The 23,723-nt window shown below is 47.0% G+C and overlaps 1 protein-coding gene across 1 annotated transcript in view; it reads left to right on the top strand.

The window, feature by feature from the left end:
* The window catches only part of PATL1 (PAT1 homolog 1, processing body mRNA decay factor), a 260,927-nt gene that overhangs the window by 101,781 nt on the left and 135,423 nt on the right, over positions 1 to 23,723 (top strand). Inside the window, exons 9-11 of the mRNA XM_069227876.1 lie at positions 7,018 to 7,104; positions 9,211 to 9,391; positions 21,313 to 21,436. Of these exons, the coding sequence (XP_069083977.1) occupies positions 7,018 to 7,104; positions 9,211 to 9,391; positions 21,313 to 21,436 (392 nt within the window). The remainder of the gene's footprint in view (positions 1 to 7,017; positions 7,105 to 9,210; positions 9,392 to 21,312; positions 21,437 to 23,723) is intronic.

Here is a 23,723-nt window from a genome sequence, read left to right as displayed (position 1 = left end):
TAGCGAAAGCTCTCTAGGGGTATCTGAGGTGAGCAGCAAAGCGTACCCAGGAGGAATTTAAAGCACTTGCAATACCACAGTAGTCGGACAGTAATTCTCACACAAGAAAGAACCACACAAGTGTTGCAAAAATAAAGGATAGTGATGCATATTGCTTTATTATAGTACTGTGAGACTCCCACTTCGACTGGAAAAGATTCAAGCGCGTGAACAACGCCGATGGAACGGACCCCGTTCCGTTTCTGCCCCAAATGCCACAATAAATACCCCTATACAGACCAACACTTGGTCTGTAACCTGTGCCTGTCACCTGAGCACAGCGAAGACACCTGCGAGGCCTGTCGTGCGTTCCGGTCCCGAAAAACTCTCCGAGACCGTCGAGCCAGAAGACTTCAGATGGCGTCCGCGCCGACAGCCCACCGGGAGTTCGAGGAACAAGAAGAGGAGGGATCCTTTTCGATCCAAGAATCGGACTCCGAAGGATTCGACGATACACAAACCGTGAGTAAGACGTCGAAAACCACACAGAGGAAGATTTACAAGGCCCAGGGGACGCCACTGCCTTCAGGCCATGGCTCCACCCATAAATTCGGTGACCGACCGTCGGCACCGAAAAAGGCCCAAACAGTGCTGAGATCGTCCGACTCCGGTCGAGACACCGGAACGCAGCCTTCTCGGGACCGAGAAAGTGCTGGAGACAAGCCTCGACACCGAGATACCGGTGTGGACACGGCTCGACGCCGAGACAGCGGCACCGAAGAAGATCGACGCCGAGAGGTTTCGGCCCCGAAAATGAAAAAAGTCACCTCGGAGCCGAAAAAACACGCAGACAGGGTTTCGATCCCGAAACAAACTGCAAGCGACCCAGCTTCAGGCTCTTATACAGAAGAGCACTCGCTAACCTCCCAAATGCAAAAGCATAGGTTTGAGGAAGAGCTACAATCAACTGATGTGGACCATACGCAAAAGCGTATTTTCATACAGCAGGGGACAGGTAAAATAAGCACCCTTCCCCCCATTAGAAGAAAGAGAAGGTTGGAGTTCCAAACTGAACAGACACCACAACCAAAAGTGGTGAAAAGAGTTACCCCACCACCCTCTCCTCCGCCCGTGATTAACGTCTCACCAGCACAAACTCCATCACACTCCCCAGCTCACACCACCATAAGTCAGGGTGACCAAGATCAAGACGGATGGGACCTATACGACGCCCCAGTGTCAGATAACAGCCCGGAGGCATACCCTACGAAGCCATCTCCACCAGAGGACAGCACCGCGTATTCTCAAGTGGTGGCTAGAGCAGCACAATTTCACAACGTAAGCCTCCACTCAGAACAGGTCGAGGATGATTTTTTATTCAACACACTCTCCTCCACCCACAGCTCATACCAAAGCCTGCCTATGCTCCCTGGTATGCTCCGGCACGCAAAAGAAATCTTTAAGGAGCCGGTCAAAAGTAGGGCAATTACACCAAGGGTGGAAAAAAAGTATAAGGCGCCTCCTACAGACCCGGTTTTCATCACTACACAGCTGCCACCAGACTCTGTCGTTGTAGGAGCAGCTAGGAAAAGGGCCAACTCCCACACATCTGGAGATGCACCACCCCCAGATAAAGAAAGCCGCAAGTTCGATGCAGCTGGTAAGAGAGTCGCAGCACAAGCTGCAAACCAGTGGCGCATCGCGAACTCCCAGGCACTACTTGCGCGCTATGACAGAGCCCACTGGGACGAGATGCAACATCTCATTGAACATCTGCCCAAGGACTTACAAAATAGGGCAAAACAAGTGGTTGAGGAGGGACAGACCATTTCCAACAACCAGATCCGCTCCTCCATGGACGCTGCAGATACAGCTGCACGGACAATTAATACATCTGTAACTATCAGAAGGCATGCATGGCTCCGAACGTCTGGATTTAAACCAGAGATTCAACAAGCAGTTCTCAATATGCCTTTTAACGAAAAAGAACTGTTCGGTCCGGAAGTGGACACAGCGATTGAGAAACTCAAAAAAGATACGGACACTGCCAAAGCCATGGGCGCACTCTACTCCCTGCAGAGCAGAGGGAATTACAGCACATTCCGTAAAACACCCTTTCGAGGGGGGTTTCGGGGGCAGAGCACACAAGCCAGCACCTCACAAGCAACACCGTCCAGTTACCAGGGACAGTATAGAGGAGGTTTTCGGGGACAATATAGAGGAGGGCAATTCCCTAGGAATAGAGGAAGATTTCAGAGCCCCAAAACCCCTACTACTAAACAGTGACTCACATGTCACTCACCCCCTCCACACAACACCAGTGGGGGAAAGAATAAGTCATTATTACAAAGCATGGGAGGAAATCACTACAGACACTTGGGTTCTAGCAATTATCCAACATGGTTATTGCATAGAATTTCTACAATTCCCTCCAAACATACCACCAAAAGCACAACATTTGACAACACACCATTCCAATCTCCTGGAGATAGAAGTGCAGGCACTATTGCAAAAGAATGCAATCGAATTAGTGCCAAACACACAAATAAACACAGGAGTTTACTCACTGTACTTTCTGATACCAAAGAAGGACAAAACGCTGAGACCAATCCTAGACCTCAGAGTAGTGAACACTTTCATCAAATCAGACCACTTTCACATGGTCACACTACAAGAAGTATTGCCATTGCTAAAACTACACGACTACATGGCAACTTTAGACCTCAAGGATGCTTATTTCCATATACCAATACACCCATCGCACAGGAAATACCTAAGGTTTGTATTCAAGGGAATACATTACCAATTCAAGGTACTGCCTTTCGGATTAACAACCGCACCAAGAGTCTTTACCAAATGTCTAGCGGTAGTCGCTGCACACATAAGAAGGCAGCAAATACATGTGTTCCCATATCTAGACGACTGGCTAATCAAGGCCCATTCGTTAATAGAGTGCTCAAATCACACAAATCATATCATACAAACCCTCTTCAAACTAGGGTTCACCGTCAATTTCACAAAATCCAAAATTCTGCCGCGCAAGGTACAACAATACCTGGGAGCCATAATAGACACATCAAAAGGAGTAGCCACTCCAAGTCCACAAAGAATTCAAAATTTCAACACCATCATACAACGCACGTATCCAACACAAAGGATACAAGCAAAGATGGTACTACAACTCCTAGGCATGATGTCTTCATGCATAGCCATTGTCCCAAACGCAAGACTGCACATGAGGCCCTTACAACAGTGCCTAGCATCACAATGGTCACAAGCACAGGGTCACCTTCTAGATCTGGTGTTAATAGACCGCCAAACTTACCTCTCGCTTCTGTGGTGGAACAACATAAATTTAAACAAAGGGCGGCCTTTCCAAGACCCAGTGCCACAATACGTAATAACAACAGATGCTTCCATGACAGGGTGGGGAGCACACCTCGATCAACACAGCATACAAGGACAATGGAACGTACATCAAACAAAACTGCATATAAATCACCTAGAACTTCTAGCAGTTTTTCAAGCACTAAAAGCTTTCCAGCCAATAATAGTTCACAAATACATTCTCGTCAAAACAGACAACATGACAACAATGTATTATCTAAACAAGCAAGGGGGGACGCACTCCACGCAGTTAAGCCTGCTAGCACAAAAGATTTGGCGTTGGGCAATTCACAACCAAATTCGCCTAATAGCACAATTTATACCAGGGATCCAAAATCAACTCGCAGACAATCTCTCTCGAGATCACCAACAGGTCCACGAATGGGAAATTCACCCCCAAATTCTGAACACTTATTTCAAACTCTGGGGAACACCTCAGATAGACTTGTTTGCGACAAAGGAGAACGCAAAATGCCAAAACTTCGCATCCAGATACCCACACAAACAGTCCCAAGGCAATGCCCTATGGATGAACTGGTCAGGGATATTTGCTTACGCTTTTCCTCCTCTCCCTCTCCTTCCTTACCTGGTAAACAAACTCAGTCAAAACAAACTCAAACTCATATTAATAGCACCAACTTGGGCAAGGCAACCCTGGTACACAACGCTGCTAGACCTAGCATCAAATTGCCCAACAGGCCAGATCTGTTGACACAACACAACCAAAAGATCAGACACCCAGATCCAGCATCGCTGAATCTAGCAATCTGGCTCCTGAAATCCTAGAATTCGGGCACTTACAACTTACCCAAGAATGTATGGAAGTCATAAAACAAGCCAGAAGGCCATCCTCCAGGCACTGCTATGCAAGTAAATGGAAGAGGTTTGTTTGCTACTGCCATATTAATCAAATACAACCATTACACACAACTCCAGAACATGTAGTGGGTTACTTGCTTCACTTACAAAAATCTAACCTGGCTTTCTCTTCCATTAAAATACACCTTGCAGCAATATCTGCATACCTGCAGACTACCTATTCAACTTCCCTATATAAGATACCAGTCATTAAAGCATTCATGGAGGGCCTTAGGAGAATTATACCACCAAGAACACCACCTGTTCCTTCATGGAACCTAAATGTTGTCCTAACTAGACTTATGGGTCCACCTTTTGAACCCATGCACTCCTGCGAAATACAGTTCCTAACCTGGAAGGTGGCATTTCTCATCGCCATTACTTCCCTAAGAAGAGTAAGCGAGATTCAGGCGTTTACAATACAGGAACCTTTTATACAACTACACAAGAATAAGGTCGTCCTAAGGACCAATCCTAAATTTTTGCCAAAGGTTATTTCACCGTTCCATCTAAATCAAACAGTGGAACTTCCAGTGTTCTTTCCACAGCCAGATACCGTAGCTGAAAGGGCACTACATACATTAGATGTCAAAAGAGCATTGATGTATTACATTGACAGAACAAAAAACATCAGAAAGACTAAACAACTATTTATTGCATTTCAAAAACCTCATGCAGGAAACCCAATATCAAAACCAGGTATAGCCAGATGGATAGTTAAATGCATCCAAATCTGCTACCTTAAAGCTAAACGACAGCTGCCCATTACACCAAGGGCACACTCAACCAGAAAGAAAGGTGCTACCATGGCCTTTCTAGGAAACATCCCAATGCAAGAAATATGTAAGGCAGCCACATGGTCTACGCCTCACACATTCACCAAGCACTACTGTGTAGACGTGTTATCCGCACAACAAGCCACAGTAGGTCAAGCCGTACTAAGAACATTATTTCAAACTACTTCCACTCCTACAGGCTGATCCACCGCTTTTGGGGAGATAACTGCTTACTAGTCTATGCAAAACATGCGTATCTACAGCGACAGATGCCATTGAACTGAAAATGTCACTTACCCAGTGTACATCTGTTCGTGGCATCAGTCGCAGTAGATTCGCATGTGCCCACCCGCCTCCCCGGGAGCCTGTAGCAGTTTGGAAGTTACCTTCAACTATTTATATATGTATCATCTCAACCTTAAATAGGTGCATACTTAGTCACTCCATTGCATGGGCACTATTACTACAATTCAACTCCTACCTCACCCTCTGCGGGGAAAAACAATCGAAGATGGAGTCGACGCCCATGCGCAATGGAGACAAAAGGAGGAGTCACTCGGTCCCGTGACTCGAAAGACTTCTTCGAAGAAAAACAACTTGTAACACTCCGGCCCAACACCAGATGGCGAGCTATTGCAAAACATGCGAATCTACTGCGACTGATGCCACGAACAGATGTACACTGGGTAAGTGACATTTTCATTATGAGTAAGTAACTCATTTTCTTCTTTCTGGGTTAGCAATCTAGTGGTGATTTCTTTCCTACATACCTGATCCTCCCTGCCAATTTAACTTGAGGCGAGAGGAAGTGAAACGGGGGTAAAAATATTTTTGGTTAAAATGTTTGAGAGTTGGCATATATATTCTTCTTGTCCTTCCTCTCAGCTGGTCAACAGGGAGGAACTATCTGATACTTCCCCTCTTTTCCTTTGTACACAATTATCTCCTGGAGAGATAGAAAAATGTATTCCTCTTTTACTTGGTTTGTGATTGGATCCTGTTTCTGGGGAATGCTTTAGTGAAGTGTCTGATGCGAATGACTTGCAGTAAAGGACAGTTGTTTGGGAACATCTTTATAGTAATTTGAATAATAGAGGTAATCTCCAAAATATTGGTATAGGTGTTCATGAAAAAAGACAGCTTTTGACTACTCTAAGGATTGTCGTAAAAAAAAATAAAAAAAAGGAGACTGAGTTGGTCCCTACATAGGCTTTGAAATAGAGGTATCCCCATCAGTGTTTAAACCTGTTATCTAACTGCAGTAGCACTGTCTCTGTAGGTCCTATCATTAATACTTAGGTGGCCCATTCACCTTTGGCACCATAGTTTTCTAAAGTCTCTAGCCACATAAGGTAACAATCGGTCCCAGATTTTCATGAATGCCTTGCAGGGACCATATGTTAATACACCATGAGCCTATGGTAGTACTAATGATTTTTCCCCACACCATCAAAAACTATTGTTTCTCTTAAATGCACAGATTTGCTTTAAGCTTGCTATAGGCTTGCCTCTTCTTGTGTGTAATGGGTAGCTGCCCTCCAATGGGCTCCCTAATAGAATTGCCTTTGGACACTTCTCTATTTGAATGGTTAACTGTGACGACCTTGATAACTCACAATACATTGTCACAGATGTCTGTAATAATTGGGCACGGACACTTTATCTGGGCTAGTGCTGTTCCCTGCGCTTCTTTTGTGTGGTCCTAATTTTGTGGGATCCATTAACTATAGTTTCATCTGCATCAAATCCCTTCCATACAAGATTTTAAATACGGATTTTCTACCTTAGGCATGCCTGGCATGATTAGCGTTCTTGTGAGTATACCCTGCCATTGATATTCCTTTAACTGCAACTATGGTTCCTGCTCCCAAGCAATTTGGAATGTTTTTTTTTTTTTTGTCCCACCAGTTTCATCTGCCAGGCTCTATAAATGTTGGAAAAGCCATGTGATCATTATCTTTTAAAGAAGTGTTGTCTTGATGCACTCTCACACATGCTTGCATTTTTTTTTCTACAGACCACAGCCACAAATGTTCCGCCCGGACACAACATATCTTCATCCACAACATCGACGCCTCCTAAGCCAAAGGCAGGAGTATCGAAAGTAAGTAAATATGTGTATTGATAGCAATCCGGGGCATCACTTTTATGTAATGAGGTTTAGTAGAGTGCACTTATAACTCGAGGGACATCCAGGTGCTGGAGTAGATGAGTAGGCCAATCGGGCTCCTAGTTAAATGGCCACGTTTCTAGTTTCTTGAGGAATTTGGGAAGGGATGGGAGAGGTCCTGATGTGCTGTGGAAGGTCGTTCGAGGATTTGACAACAATGTACGAAAAGGAACATCCTCCTGACTTGGTCCTATGTATGAGGGGTACTTACGAAAGATGGAGTGCGGTGGTGTGCATTGCCTGGTGGGTTGGTGGAAGTGATGACAGTAGTTGAGGTAGGCAGGTCCAACGTGTATACGTGGGTGAGCAGTTTGAATTGACAAGGCTACTGGGTTGGTAGCCAGTATAGCTTTCTTGAGGTGGCACTTGGGGTAGAGCTCTATCATACTGAAACACTGGTAGGAGTTAGGTGAACCAATTAAATTGAATAACATACCTTGAGACTGAAGGCTAGGTTGTGCGCTGGAAGTGAGTTTTGTCATACACTGATGGTACAGTGCTCCGGGACATTGTCATTAATGTAGAGACTTGGCGTATGTGAAAGTGGATATTATGGTTCGGTTAAGGTATTTATTACAAACTTTTCAAAATCCTGGAGCCACTCTAAAATGGAGATTAGTTTCAGCTACAGGTTTTCCTCCAAGCTTGTCTTGCTCATGTGGTATGTGTAATACCACGTTACTGTTCCTGGTAATCTGGCCTTAAACAACAGTAGATGTCTCTAGTAGTCCACAAACGGGGCTAAAAGATTACTTATGGCCAGGAATGTTTGACTACTGAAAAAAAGTTGTAAGCAAACTTAAGTAGCCCCAATAGCAGTATAGCTGTTAAAAAAATAAATAAATGTAAAATACCTTTTTCTATTTATTCTCTGGTTCATCAAGCTCACTTAATGCCGTTGTGCATGCTTGATCTTCTAATGTTTGAAAGAGAGATTATTTGCTAACTAATTCCAAATGTCTGAACTTGCTTGTCCTCTGTCACCCTCTGCCAGAATTAAGAACACTTCTATGTTATCTCTGTGGAGATTTCAGTGAAGTGAGCTGCCTTACTTTGCCATTGTGCTTGGCTACACTATTTTGTGGAGGTTATTACAGTAATGTGGGAGATGCACAAAATGTTTTTGGGCAGAGGAGGTCCCAATATCCTGTCGGTGGATGGCATTTATTCTCCTTGGCAATGTTGCTCGGTGTAGCAAGGAAGTAGAAAAACAATAGATGATGCAAATCATTTGAGTCTTGTTTTTATGGTGCCTTTTGTAGCATGACTACATTCCAGCAGGTTAGGATGGTATACTTCAAAACATGTATGACTGCCTGTTTCACATTCAATTAATGAACAATTACAGGGCAGGCACTCTGCACTGCACACACAAAGTCAGTGCTGGATGTGGTCTTTGTTATTTCGAGGCAAAGTGAGAAAATAAATTTCTATTGTACATTGCTGAAATTGTTGCAAAGGAGCCTAGGTTATCAAGAAAGTAGACAATGATAACGGTCCCAAATGTGTTCCTAACCATTTAAGAATCACATGACTTGTGTTCTTAAACGGTCTTTGAGAAAACGAAAGACTTTCTAAGTCTCTAACACCTAGTCTTAATTGATCAAGCACAGTCCTTTCTAGGATGGTATAATTAGTCAGATTGTCAAAAAAGGGAGAGCCTGCTTTAGATGATATAAATTGGGACTAATCCAGAGAGAGTGAGACCCATGGTCGCCTAATGTTCTTAGAGGTACCATTGAAACAGAGTACAGTTATAAAATGATGTGTATGCGCACCCTGGGAAATAGAATATCATTATACACTGACTTGCAATATCGATGAAAGCAACAAAGCAGCATCCACCAATGGTGTTAGGTGCACAGGATCATCAAATATTAATGCAGTCCTGCACTGATTGCTTGCTTAGGCAGAGATTTTCTTTGGAGAATTTGTTGCGGCTTTGGCACTACAGGAGCCTTAGAAGTGAATGTGAGATACCACATATGTTTGGGGTTGTTTAAATGTAGTAACAGTAAATATTATCTTCTCTCTGGTCAGTCAGCACCGCAACCTGAATGGAGCAGGAGGGGACAGGGGACACCGTGGATCTCACCAGGACCAGATACGGAAGGACCCTTACGCCAACCTCATGATGCAGCGAGAGAAGCTATGGGTATCCAAGATCCAGATGATGCAGCTGCAGAGCACTGACCCGTACTTAGACGACTATTACTACCAGGTGAGTGCAGCTAGGAGGTGGTATTTCCCCTAGCAACATGGTCCTTTTTGGTCTATGTCACCAGAGGCGTGCTCCCCAAAAATGCCACTAAAGGGGAGGTGAAAACAGGAGCCAAGAGTGAACTGTGACTTGTAATCTCCATAATGCTGCCTATGAATGCCATGGGTATAGTCTGTTTCTTATGAATACTTCTGTAGGAAAGTGCCTCTTTTTGGAATGGTTACCCTCTACTTTTTGCCTGATATCTGATGTCATTTCGACTGAAAGTGAACTGGGTTCCTGCTAACCAGGTCCCTAGTGCCACACGTCTTTCCCCTATTGGCAAAACCTTCACTACCCTCTTTAAATCCCTAGTAAATGGTTCCCCTGTTACTAGGACCTGGGGTTCTAAAGAGGGTCCCTAAGGGCTGCAGCACGAATTTAGCCACTGTAGGAAGTTGGCTCTGTATGCACTATTTCAAAGTAAGGAATAGTATGCACAGAGTCCAAGGGTTCCCCTTAGAGGTAAGAAAGTGGCAAAAAGAGATAATACTAATGCTCTATTTTGTGGTAGTGTGGTCGAGCAGTAGGCTTATCAAAGGAGTAATGTTAAGCATTTGTTGTACATACACACAGGCAATAAATGAGGAACACACACTCGGAGACAATTCCAGGCCAATAGGTTTTTGTTATAGAAAAATATCTTTTCTTAGTTTATTTTAAGAACCACAGGTTCAAATTCTACATGTAATATCTCATTTAAAGTAAGTACCCGCGTCTTCGGAGGGCAGACCAGGGGGGTTTTGTAGGGCACCGGGGGGGACACAAGCTCACACAAAAAGTACACCCTCAGCGGCACTGGGGCGGCTGGGTGCAGTGTGCAAACACGCGTCTGGTTTTCAATAGGTTTCAATGGGAGACCAAGGGGTCTCTTCAGCGATGCAGGCAAGGGGGGGCTCCTCGGGGTAGCCACCACCTGGGCAAGGGAGAGGGCCTCCTGGGGGTCACTCCTGCACTGGAGTTCCGATCCTTCAGGTGCTGGGGGCTGCGGGTGCAGGGTCTTTTCCAGCCGTGGGGATTTTAGAGTCAGGCAGTCGCGGTCAGGGGGAGCCTGGGGATTCCCTCTGCAGGCGTCGCTGTGGGGGCTCAGGGGGGACAACTTTGGTTACTCACAGTCTCGGAGTTGCCGGAGGGTCCTCCCTGAGGTGTTAGTTCTCCACCAGTCGAGTCGGGGTCGCCGGGTGCAGTGTTGCAAGTCTCCAGCTTCTTGCGGGGATTGCAGGGGTCTTTAAATCTGCTCCTCTGAAACAAAGTTGCAATCTTTTTGGAACAGGGCCGCTGTCCTCGGGAGTTTCTTGTTTCTCTTGAAGCAGGGCAGTCCTCTGAGGATTCAGAGGTCGCTGGTCCTGGGGAAAGCATCGCTGGAGCAGGGTTCTTTAGAAGGCAGGAGACAGGCTGGTAGGACTGGGGCCAAAGCAGTTGGTGTCTTCTTTGTTCTTCTGCAGGGGTTTTCAGCTCAGCAGTCCTCTTCTTCTTGTAAGTTGCAGGAATCTAAATTCTTAGGTTCAGGGGAGCCCTTAAATACTAAATTTAAGGGCGTGTTTAGGTCTGGGGGGGTTAGTAGCCAATGGCTACTAGCCCTGAGGGTGGGTACACCCTCTTTGTGCCTCCTCCCAAGGGGAGGGGGTCACATTCCTATCCCTATTGGGGGAATGGATTTCTAAAAGTTAGTCACTTCAGCTCAGGACACCTTAGGGGCTGTCCTGACTGGCCAGTGACTCCTCCTTGTTATTCTCATTATCTCCTCCGGCCTTGCGCCAAAAGTGGGGCCGTGGCCGGAGGGGGCGGGCAACTCCACTAGCTGGAGTGCCCTGCGGTGCTGGAACAAAGGGGGTAAGCCTTTGAGGCTCACCGCCAGGTGTTACAGCTCCTGCCTGGGGGAGGTGATAGCATCTCCACCCAGTGCAGGCTTTGTTACAGGCCACAGAGTGACAAAGGCACTCTCCCCATGTGGCCAGCAACATGTCTCGAGTGTGGCAGGCTGCTAGAACCAGTCAGCCTACACGGGTAGTTGGTTTAAGTTTCAGGGGGCACCTCTAAGGTGCCCTCTGGGGTGTATTTTACAATAAAATGTACACTGGCATCAGTGTGCATTTATTGTGCTGAGAAGTTTGATACCAAACTTCCCAGTTTTCAGTGTAGCCATTATGGTGCTGTGGAGTTCGTGTTTGACAGACTCCCAGACCATATACTCTTATGGCTACCCTGCACTTACAATGTCTAAGGTTTTGCTTAGACACTGTAGGGGCACAGTGCTCATGCACTGGTGCCCTCACCTATGGTATAGTGCACCCTGCCTTAGGGCTGTAAGGCCTGCTAGAGGGGTGACTTATCTATACTGCATAGGCAGTGTGAGGTTGGCATGGCACCCTGAGGGGAGTGCCATGTCGACTTACTCGTTTTGTTCTCACCAGCACACACAAGCTGGCAAGCAGTGTGTCTGTGCTGAGTGAGGGGTCCCCAGGGTGGCATAAGCTATGCTGCAGCCCTTAGAGACCTTCCCTGGCATCAGGGCCCTTGGTACCAGGGGTACCAGTTACAAGGGACTTACCTGGATGCCAGGGTGTGCCAATTGTGTAAAACAAAAGTATAGGTTAGGGAAAGAACACTGGTGCTGGGGCCTGGTTAGCAGGCCTCAGCACACTTTCAAATCAAAACATAGCATCAGCAAAGGCAAAAAGTCAGGGGGTAACCATGCCAAGGAGGCATTTCCTTACAGCCACCCTAAGAGACCCCTCATCAAGCTAATGACAGGCTGCCCTTGCAGGATGCTTGTCTTGGTGCAGGCAAAAATGAAAACGTGACATGGTACACAGTCTCTATGCCATGTTCCCTAACGCTGCATGCAATATATGTAAGTTACCCCTCTAGCCAGCCTTACAATCCTAAGGCAGGGTGCAGAAATGCCCTTCTGTGTCTTTGTCGATTTTCAGACATAGTGATCAGGGACGCCATTTTAAATACATGTGACACTGGTCACTATTTGTTCCTCTGCTACATGATGGCTTCACAGAAGATAGGGATGTTTGGTATCAAACATCTCATATTGGTGAACCTACACAGATGCCAGTGTTGGATTCACCAATACATGCACCAGGACGGTGCCCCCTGAAACTCTGCCAGCTACAAGCATTAATTGACTGGTCCTGACCAGTACAGCCACCTTAGCCATGTTTCTGACTCCCTAAGGTGATAGCCAGCGCTGTCAGGTCAAAAGCCTGCACTGGGTAGAGGTGTTGACACCTTCCCCCAGGCAGGATGGACATTTCAGGTCAGACGCTTCAGAGGCCTTGCTGCCTTAGTAATCCGACCCAGGTCTCTCCAAATGGCGGAGATGGCCAAGCCCCCTGTCCGGACCCCACTTTTGGCAGCCAGACAGGTGGGAAGATTAGCCAGATTAGGAAGTGTGCCCACTTCATACCACCCATAATGTGGATGAGCTGAATTAGATACCACTTTTCTCCACCTTGGTTCTTAAGGAATTAGACTAGTAGAGTCAGGGCTATGCCCACTTCCCAACGGAAGTGGTCATAGAAAGGCTTTAGTCACCCTAAAGGTGGGCAACACATTGGCTGCCAGCTGGCACTCTCATTAACGCCCCCTATATTGAGTATTTAGGTGGCATCCCTGAACCCCAGAACTCCGATTCTGACGACATAAGAAGAAAAGGACGAAGAAGACACACATCCACAAAAGAGGGGGAGAAGAGGAAGCATCTGACCTAGTACTAATGCCGCGGGTCTGTCTGCACTCTTTGATGCACTCCACACCAGAAGACTCCTCATCCTGCAGCTGAACCTCCAGAAACATGGGAGGACTGCCTGCCTTCGAAAAAGACCCAAGTCTCCCATGAGCAGTGGATCTGCTCTCCAACCAACTCTAAGGAAAGGACTCTGCAGCCAGTGGAAACATAGACACCCGACGGCTGAAGTCGCCACTCCACCTGCCATCACTGACCCGAGTGGGAGTGTACCTCTGTGGCCAGCAAGGTCCCCCAGCTGTCCAGAGTCTGAGCCCATCGTGGTTTGACTCCTCCTGGACTCACTGAAGTCGCCTGCAGCCTACCTATGCAGGCCCCCTTAACTGCAGCTTCTGAAGTGAGAGAAACCGGACACCTAAAGCAACCACTGCACCCGTCGCAGCCGGCCAGAGTTGAAGTGGACCTCTGGTGTCAACAACATCCCTCAGCTCCCTTGAGCTCGAGTCCACTGTGGGATCGCCACTCATGGACTCCCCAACGTCACTTATAGCCTCAGACCACAGGACATGTGAGTGCTCCAGGACAAGGAAACCCGACACCAAAGGACACCCGTCCCTCCTGGGCCCTGGTGAAGAGGACCAAAGATGCACTCATGTCCTCAAGCACCCCACATTCGCAACTTACCCGTTGGTTGTCCTTGACCAATACCCCCCACCACCACCCCCCACTCAGAGTCTGCAGCCTAAATCCACAGAGACCAATCCCCATTGAAATACATTGGGCACCTGACCGTACCTCACCTGGGTACCAGACATGTACTGCACCTGGCCGTCCAAGTGTTGCCCAAAGTGACCTCTTGGTGTGGTTCTAACCCTTGTCCAATACCCACCCTAAGTCCACAAGATTGGTCCTGTGAGCCGTAGAAACCGTAACCGCAAACTGCTTGTTTGCTGAATGTTTTCCCTCCATATGCTAACATTGAAGAACTCTGAAATTGCACTGTGACGATTTTTCAAGTGAAAAATATTTATGCTTAAAAATATACTTACCTTATAACGAAGTTCTTGTGTTTAAAGTATATATAAAAAAGGTTTTTTTTTTCTAGATTAATCTCAGATTTATTTTCTTTGAGTGTGTGTCTCATTTATTGCCTCTCGGAGTACAACAAATGCTTAGCACTAGCCTCTGATACGTTTAATTGCTCTCCCATTGTACCACAAAATAGAGCGTTAGTCCTATCTATTTTAGGTTCTGCAAACCAACTGGGGATCCACTGGACTCTCTGCATGGTGTACTTCTTTTTAGTACACCATATGGGGAGCCAGCTTCCTACAATTTCAACTACAGATTCCTCAACTTAGAATTCTCTAATACCTACCAACTACCAGTGTGCGGACTGATTAGTTCTAGCTAGCATGCCACCATCAGACAAGCTTCTGATCCCCCTGGGGTGAGAGCCTTCTCGGCGGTCAGAAACAAAGCCTGCTCTGTGAGAGGTGTTTACACACCCCACCCAACAGGTTGGTCTGCGAATCTGCATTCCAAGGCTGGGAGCTTCAAAGAAACCTACTGCCTCTGGTATGCAGATCTGGCTTCATTCTAAGGGGAGATTCCTCAGATAACCAATATATACTTGTAGTAGTGGATCATGCTACCAGATATTCTGACGCTATTCTGCTTAGGTCTACTACATCCCTTGCAGTAGCAAAGGCCAACATTGACCTCTTTACCAGGGTAAGAATTCCTAATTAGGTGGTTTCTGACAGAGGTGCCAACTTCATGTCAGCTTATCTGAAACACATATGGAATGAGTGTGGGGTGACCTACAGACTCACCACACCTTACCTCCCACAAGCCAATGGACTTCTTGAAAGGTTCAACACAACATTGAAAGAAATGATCATGGGACTACCTAAAAAGCTCAAAAGGACATAGGATGTCCTTTTGCCATGCCTGCTTTTCGCCTACAGAGAGGTGCCTCAGAAGGAAGTATGGTTTCCCCCTCTGTGCCTCTGTTTGGCCATCCTGTTAAGGGACCACTTGCTCTTCTGAAGGGAACCTCTCCACGAACCTAAGCAAGATGTGGTGGACTATGTACTACACCTACATTCTAGGATGGCAGAGTATATGGTGAAAGCATCCAAAAACCTTGAGGCCAAACAGCTGCAGAAGCAGTCATGTGACCAAAAGGCTGCACTGGTAGATTTCAAACCTGGCCAGAAGGTGTGGGTTCTGGAACATGTGGCTCCAAGGGCACTTCATGACAGATGGAGTGGCCCTTACCCTATCCTTGAAAAGAAAAGGGAGGTCACCTACTTGGTAGACCTGGGCCTAAGCAGGGCACCCAAGAGGGTGACCCATGTGACCCACCTTAGGGTTTTCTGTGACAAGGCTGATGTAACCATGCTGATGGTTACTGATGATCATCAGGAAGCATAGTGAACCTCTCCCTGACCTACCCTCTTCCTGTCCTAAAGATGGGTCAGTTGTCTACTCAGACACCTTCCCTGCCCAACAGCAGGCTGACTGCAGGTAAGTCCCGCAGCAGCATGCAGAGCTGTTCTCTTTAACCCCTGTACAGAAGACACTGGTGTACCTGTGATGTGGACACTGGAGACAGCTTGCCTGTCAAATCTAAGATCTATCAGTAGTCTGACCAAGTTAAGGAGAGTGTCAAGGTTGAGGTCAACAAGATGCTGGGTTAAGGGGTTTTTGAACCCTGCTGACAGACCCCGGGCTAGCCCAGTGGTCTTGGCCTCCAAGCCTCACCCTCAGGTTGAAAAGAAAGAAATTAGGTTCTGTTTGGACTACAGAGGTCTCAACTCTGTCACCTAGACAGATGCTCACCCCATACCCAGGGCTGATGAGCTGATAGACAAATTAGGTGCAGCAAAGTTCCTCAGTACCTTTGACTTGATTGCAGGGTACTGCCAAATTCACATGGCACTAGATGCAAAAGAAAAGACTGCATTCTCCACACCTGACGGGCATTATCATTTCACTGTTATGCCCTTGGTTTAAAGAATGTCCTGCCACCTTCCAAAGGTTGGTGAATCAAGTCCTTGCTGGATCGGAGATCTTTAGTGCAGAATATCTAGATGATTTGCTGTCTTTAGCTTCACCTGCAGGATCACCTTGGGAAGGTTGTGCAGGCCCTGCAATCTGCAGGCCTCACTATTAAGACATCCAAATGTCAGATACGGCAGGGCACTGTTGTTTACCTGGGCCACCTTGTAAGTGGAACCCTTACAGTCCAAGATCCAGAGAATTCTGGACTGGGAAGCTCCTGCCACCCAGAATAAAGTCAGGTCATTCCTTGGTCTGACTGGTTATTACAGGAGGTTTGTGAAGGGCTATGGGTCCATTGTGACTTCCTTCACAGAACACTCCTCCTAAAAGATGCCCAGAAAAGTAATTGTGACGGTTAAGACACCCTGAAGAAGGCACTATGCTCAGCACCAGTTTTCAAAGCTCTAGACTACTCTAAGTAGTTCATTGTGCAGACCGATACCTCTGAAAATGAGGTAGGAGCAGTCCTGTCCCAAACCAACGATGACGGCCATGACCAGCCTGTTACTTTTATTATCAGGAGGTTACTCCCCAGGGAAAAGCATTGGACAGACACAGACACACACAGACCCCCCCCCCCCCCTCCCTCCCTCCTCTCTGAGTGTGTGCTGGGCCCCAGCACCTGTGTTCTTTAACTAAATTGTACCATTGCTTCCCCAATTCGCACACCCTTGGCACACAGCCAGTACCAGTGGTGCCAAGGACCCTGTGGTCAGGGAAGGTTCCTTAAGCGCTGTAGTGTGTATTGTGCCACCCTAAGGGGCCTGTCGCCAATGACATTGCAGATTGTGTGTGTTGGTGGGGGGGGGGGGGGGGAAGGTATAGTTGACACAGCATCCTTCCCTGTGTGCCATACCCACAAACAACTGCCTGTGGCATAGGTAAGTCACCCTCTAGCAGGTCTTACAGCCCTAAGGCAGGGTGCACTACACTACAGATGAGGGCATAGCTGCATGGCCAATATGCCCCAACAGTGTCTAAGTCCATTCTTAGACATTGTAAGTGCAGTGTAGCCATATTAAGTACATGGGCTGGGAGTTGGTCATTATGAACTCCACAGCTCCATGATGGCTTCACTGAATTCTGGAAATGTTGGTATCAAACTCCTCAGCTCAATAAACCCACTCTGATGCCAGTGTTGGATTTATTGTAAAATGCACGCAGAGGGCATCTTAGAGATGCACCCTGATATTCACTTAACTCTCTAGTGTGTGACTGACTGGTCTGAGCCTTTTTGTTCTATGGGGTCGGGGACAAAGCCTGCTGTGGGTGGAGGTGCTTCACACCTCCCTCCTGCAGGAACAGCAACACTTGGCGGTGAGCCTCAAAGGCCCCTTCCTTTAGTTCTGCTGCCTTGGGGCACTCCAACTAGTGGAGATGCCCACCCTTGGATCAAGCCCCACTTTTGGTGGCAGGTCCGGCTGTAAAATTAGTAAACAGGAGGAGTGTCCACCCCAGCTGGGACCACCCCTAGGGTGCCCAGCTCTTAGGTGAACCCCTCCTGGCAGAACCCTCCATCTTGTTTTGAAGGGAGCTAGCCAGTAGGGTTAGGTATGTGCCATCTTTTCAAAGCGAGTGGGCAGAGGAAGGGTGTATCCACCCTCAGGGACAGTATGCATTGGCTAATGCCCTCTGACCCCTGTAACGCCACTAAATCAAGTACTTATAGGCACCCTGAAGAAAGCTGGCCTGGTGTGTGGTCGGTACCTAAGGTACCTACACCTTATTCCAGGTATCCCCCTTAGTGAAGTGTAGGCAGCATCTGGAAACCAGGCTTTATAGAGGTAGCTGTGGATGAGCAGCCAAGGCCTATCTAGGAGACATGCAAAGCTCATGCAATACCACTGTAGTCACACAACAGTTACACACTTGAAAGAAAACACTCAGTTGTACAAAAATAAAGCTACTTTATTTTTGGAACCCAATACCACTAAATACCAAAAGGGCAACCTTCCAAGAGGAAGTAATACACCAAATATATACACTAGTGGTCAGAAACAGGCATAGAAAAGGTTAGAAAACAGTACAAATAGCAATAACCAATAGTGACCCTAGGGGGAGCCCAAACGATATACTAAAAAAATGGAATGCGAACACAGGACCCCATCTAGGAAAGTGGAATGTGTAGAGGGGAGCTGGGAATACTGGAAAACCAGACTTAAGTAACACAGCAGCAACCAGGAAAGCAGGAGTAAATCACTGGAATTTCCCCAAACCACCCAAAAGGAGGAAAAGAAGACACCCAGACAGGACTGCAAGAAACCAGTGGTGGATTCCTTCAGAAAGACGTGTGGAGTGAGGGGACCAAGTCCAAAAGTTACGGAGTCCAGGAGGAGTAGGAGCTACTAACCACCCAGCTGTACTTGCAGGAGTTGGTTGACTGTGAGGAAGAACAGATCAACACTGCAGGCCTGGAGCCGGAGAAGAGTTCCTGATGGATGCAGAAGATGTCCCACGCTTGAAGGAAGATTGCAGACGGGTGCTGGTGCAGGATTTCCACCAACAAGCCTTGACAAAGGCAAACTCGTGGTTAGTGGAAAAGTGGTGCTGCAGTGGACCAGCAAGGCCCAGGAGGACTCAACCCAGGAGGAGGAGTCAGGGGACCCTCAGCGCTGCAGAAAGTCCACAGGAGTAGAGGCAGCACCCACAGGAGTCCCACAGGACGGGGGACACAGAAGTTGCAGAAGGAGCCCATGCAGCACTACAAAGGTAGATCCCACGCCGCAGGAGAACCACGCAGGAGGCTATTCTTTGCAGGATGGAGTGCTGGAGACTGGAGCAACACCTCTCCTGAAGAGCCCTTGGAGGAGATGCAAACAAGCCTTCGCAGCTGCAAGAGACGCAGTGCACCGGGATACTGTCCTGCGTGGGAAGGCAAAGGTTTACCTCCACCAAAGTTGGAAAGCTGGCAGAGAGGACCAAGAGGACTACTCCGGACCACCACTTGTGATACAGGATCTCGCAGCTCAGCCAGAGAGGGGATCCACGCAGCAGGTCATCACTTGTCATAGGTGCCTGCGGTTGCAGCAAAGTGACTCCATTCACTCTAAGAGAGATGCCTTCTTGTGCAGGCTGAAGAGATGCAATCTTCTGAGGCTGCACAGCGAGGAAATTGTTGCAAAGCTGGCAGGAGCCTTGGCAACAATGTTGCTGAAGAGTTTTCTCTTTGGAAGCAGCTTGTCAGGTCCTGGAGTTTCCACACTCTGTTCTGGAGGCCAGAAGTCGAAGTGAAGGTTGCAGAGGAGTCCTGCTGGAATCTTCAGAGCCGAATCTGAGGACCCATCCAAGAGAGAGACTCTAAATAGCCCTGAAAGGGGGATTGGTCACCTTACCAGGTAAGCACCTATCAGGAGGGGGCTCTGATGTCACCTGCCTGGCCACTCAGATGCTCCCCTAGTTCCCTGCCAACCTTAGAAACAAGATGGCAGATCCGAGGGCCCCTCTGGAGGAGCTCTGGGCACCACCCCTGGGGTAGTGATGGACAGGGGAGTTGTCACTCCCCTCTCCATTGTCCAGTTTCGTGCCAGAGCGGCGAGGGGAAGTGGGGGAGGGTGTTGACTGGTTTATGCACAGAGGGCAAGGCTGCCCCTCCCAAGCCAGTCACACCTATTTCCAAAGGGAGAGGGTGTGTTACCTCCCTCTCCCAAAGGAAATCCTTTGTTCTGCCTTCCTGGGCTTGATCAGACCAGGCAGCAGGACGCCAGAAACCTGTCTGAGGGGTGGCAGCAGCTGGGCTGTCCAGCAAACCCTGTAAGATTGGTGGTAGCAATGCTGGGGGTCCTCTAAGGAACCCCCAGAGTGCATGGAATCATACTTCCAATACTTGTAACAGTTTGATACCAAACATGGCCAGGTTCGGAGTTACCATTATGTAGCTGGACATAGGTGTAGAGACTTATGTCCAATACACGCGCTACGCGGAATCACCGCACTCACAAAGTCCAGGAAAATGGATCTGGAGTTTGTGGGGGGACCTCTGCTAGGGCAGGGGTGCCCTCACACAGGTACCTGCAACCTGCCCTCTGGGCTGAGAGGGCCTACAATAGGGGTGACTTATAGTGAGACCTGTAGTAAAAACGGGTGCATGCACCTGTTTCACGCAGGCTGCAGTGGCAGGCCTGCAGAACCCTTTGCATGGGCTCCCTATGGGTGGCAGAAGAACTGCTGCAGCCCATCGGGATCCCCTGGGGCCTCAAATCCCTGGGTACCTAGGTACCATATAGTAGGGTCTTACATAGGGGGCGGGGGACCAGTATGCCAATTGTGGGAAGAAAAAGGTACAATTTAGAGCAGAGAGCAAAACTACTGGGGTCCTGGTTCGCAGGAACCCAGTAGACCCTGTCAAACATACTGACAACAGACAGAAAATAGAGGTTAGCATGCCAAGAAAGAGGGCACTTTCCTACAGTGGCCCCTCTCTTCCCCAGCAGGGCAGTACCCAAGCATCGGACCCATCCAGCACCTCTGCACCAGGACGACCCAGGGCAGTTAAAACTGAACTGCTGGTGTTTTTTTGTGACCTTGGCCCTCCCCCCCCTTCCCCCCCCCCTCCCCCACAGCACCTGACTGAAGGGGAACCCCCAAGATCCTTTGGCAAAGACCCCTATGCAGTAAATGTATTTTAAGCATTGAAAGTCATTATCATGTAAAAGCTCATTGGTGTATTTACTTACCCTACTCTGAAGAATTACTCTGCAACAGTATTTACCTTGCTTCGAAGATTTTCTGTTGTTGAAACATTGATAAAAGTGTTGTATATTTCTAAAATTTGTCTGTAGTTTCTTCTTGAGTGTGTCTCATTTATTGGCTCTGTGTGCAGCAAATGCTTATCTCTACCCTTTGATAAGCCTAAACTGCTCGCCCACACTATCACAAAAGAGAGCATTTGTGATTATTATTTTAACTCCTGTGAAGCAAAAAGGGTTGCTTGGACTATCTGCATAGTGTCCCCTTATATTCGGCGCACTACATAGATAGCCAGCTTCCTGTCTTCACTAATAATCCTCTTAGATGGGGTTAGGGAGCACTTTTGTGTGTTGCAGTGGAATCCACTTGACAAACTTTTCATATTGATTCGCAGTGGTGAAATGCATATTTTCTGTTGCCTCTTCAGAACTACTTCGAAAAAATTGAGAAGCTGGCAGCCACAGAGGACACCCACAGTGAGGGTCCAAAGAAGGAACGAACAAAGCTCATTACACCACAGGTGGCTAAGCTGGAACATGCCTACAAACCAGGTAAATGGGGACATAAGTGGTTAGTCAATTGCGCTGTCATTATACTGTTCATAGTGATGAGTTTTTGACATTACGCGTTGCGCAGATTCTGTAAACATGTATAGGTCTTAACAATTTAGCATGAGTCCTGAATCTTCAGTTCTTGTGCAATGTCTGCATGAATAGTTCTACAGCACATTAGTTGATTTAGTGTGAAGTTTAGTGACATCATAAAAGGGTGTTACAGACCATAATAAAATAATTAGGTAGCACTACAGTGTTGTGTGTTGGTAAAGTGCACTATCATCTACAAGGGTATGCTGACGCTGAGTAGTTGTGTGTGCCTTGCCCTGTCTTGGGTAGGTTGGTTAATTGAAAAACCAGGACTTCAGTTTCTTGTGCAATTCAAAAAAAGAAGAGGAGCCTCTGATGTGTAGTGGGAGGTAGTTCCATGCTTTAGGAGCACTGTAAGAGCACGCCATTCTCCTGATCTGGGTCTGTGGATGCATGTGATGTGTGCTAGTAGGAACCGCGTGGAGTGGAGGTGTCAGGGTAGTGGAGGAAGGAGATGTGACTGTTCAGGTAGTTGGGGGCCTAAGTTGTGTAGTGCCTTGAATGCGTGTGTGAGTTGCTTCAAATTAGCGCAGTTGTGTATAGGGAGCCAGTGGTGCTCCCTGAGGTAGTGTGAGTTGTGTGGGAGATTGAGAATTAATCTGGCTGCCTGCTGAGCGGTTTACTCTTCTAGTGAGTTGCTTGGTGATCCTGGCATACGGGATGCTCCCATAGTTTTCTTATTAGTGACTAGGGCATGAGTGACTGTTTTTCTGGTGTTGCTTGGCAGCAATTTGAAGATCTTGGTCAGCATCTTCAGGGTCTGGAAGACTAATGAAGTGAACGGTGTTGACTTGTGAGTTCATGTCCAGTTTGCTATTGCTGATAATTCTGAGGTTTCTGGCATGGGTGCTGGGCGTTGGTGTAGGTCTGAATTTGGCCAACCACCAGTTGAGAGTCCCCTGGTGAGGTGTTCTTGCCAAAGATCACTACTTCTTTATTGTGTGTGTTGAGGTTGAGACAGTTGGCATTCATCCAGTTAGTGGCTTCAGTCATGCATGTGATTAACTTGTTTTTTGTGTTGGGGGTCTTGCCGGAAAGGGAGAGTAGGAGTTGCATGTTGTTGCACAATGCTATCTAGTGAACGTTGTCAGCCAGGCTTCCTCAGTCAAAAACTGTCCTCTTTCACATCCCTGTGTCTGAGGCATAGAAATAAAATCTCTATAGTGGAGAGATCGCCTGGCCCATCTTGTTTATACTTCAAGGCTGCATCAGAAGAACATATTGGGCTTCACTGAATTGCCAGTAGACAAGTGCCTCATTGGAATGTGGTAAATATGTCCTCCAACTCAGTTTTGTAATTGTGTGACATTTCAGCCTCATGTATCTATGGTGTGTTTATTTTAGATTGATTTCAGGCTTCCTTCTATGGAGTACCAAAGTTATAAAACTGCAATGTCCCTGAAGTGAAGTTCAAGAATTTATAAATGTACACCCCTGCAAAAGTGTAGATAGGTGATACTGTCATTTGTTAAAAAAATGATCTCCAACCTAAAAGAAGAAGGAAAGTAGTATTGGCATTAAGAGTGGTCCGACCTCATGACATATTATAGTAGCCTCCAGAATAAAATTAGAAAATGTTATGTAGTAAAGAAAGGCTTACATTGTACTGCTGTGAATTCCTAGGAGGAAGGGATACAGGAGCCTGGTTTAACTCTTGCCAAGAACAAAACATGTGATGGAAATGTGTAATCTAAAGTGTCTAAACATATTTGTAGGTACTCTATGCCATTAGAAGGGGAAACTAACCAACAACTCCACAAACCCAGCAGCAGCAATGGAAAAACGTAGGGGTGTTTTAACCTCTGGTTCTCATCAAGAAGTGGTGTTGGAGTTACAAGACCCTAACTAGCCCGCCTGTAGAAAATATTCATTCAGCTTTAGTCACTTAATGAATACGAGCATTTGTTAATTAGAGAAGCTGCAGACACAGGTCAATAACATATTTTTGTCAGCCGTAAATTATGACCAGAGGCTCAACCAATTGGTTACTCAGCAAAATGGAAGATCAAAGGGAAGTTGAGGGTTTTTAATAAATGTTATTTATTGGGTGAAGGTTCCACTATGGCACAAGCTACCTTTTAGAGGTAATAGCGCTAGGTACTCAGATGTCCAAACAGCATACTAGACAATCGTGCCCACGAATAAAAACCTGTAAAATACGACTTACCTAAAAGTATTAAAAAAAAAGTACATT

The sequence above is a fragment of the Pleurodeles waltl genome, chromosome 4_1 (genome assembly GCF_031143425.1).
Source record: "Pleurodeles waltl isolate 20211129_DDA chromosome 4_1, aPleWal1.hap1.20221129, whole genome shotgun sequence".
Taxonomy (NCBI): domain Eukaryota; kingdom Metazoa; phylum Chordata; class Amphibia; order Caudata; family Salamandridae; genus Pleurodeles; species Pleurodeles waltl.
Note: the sequence above shows the minus strand (reverse complement) of the source record. Positions and strands in the feature narration are given on the sequence as shown.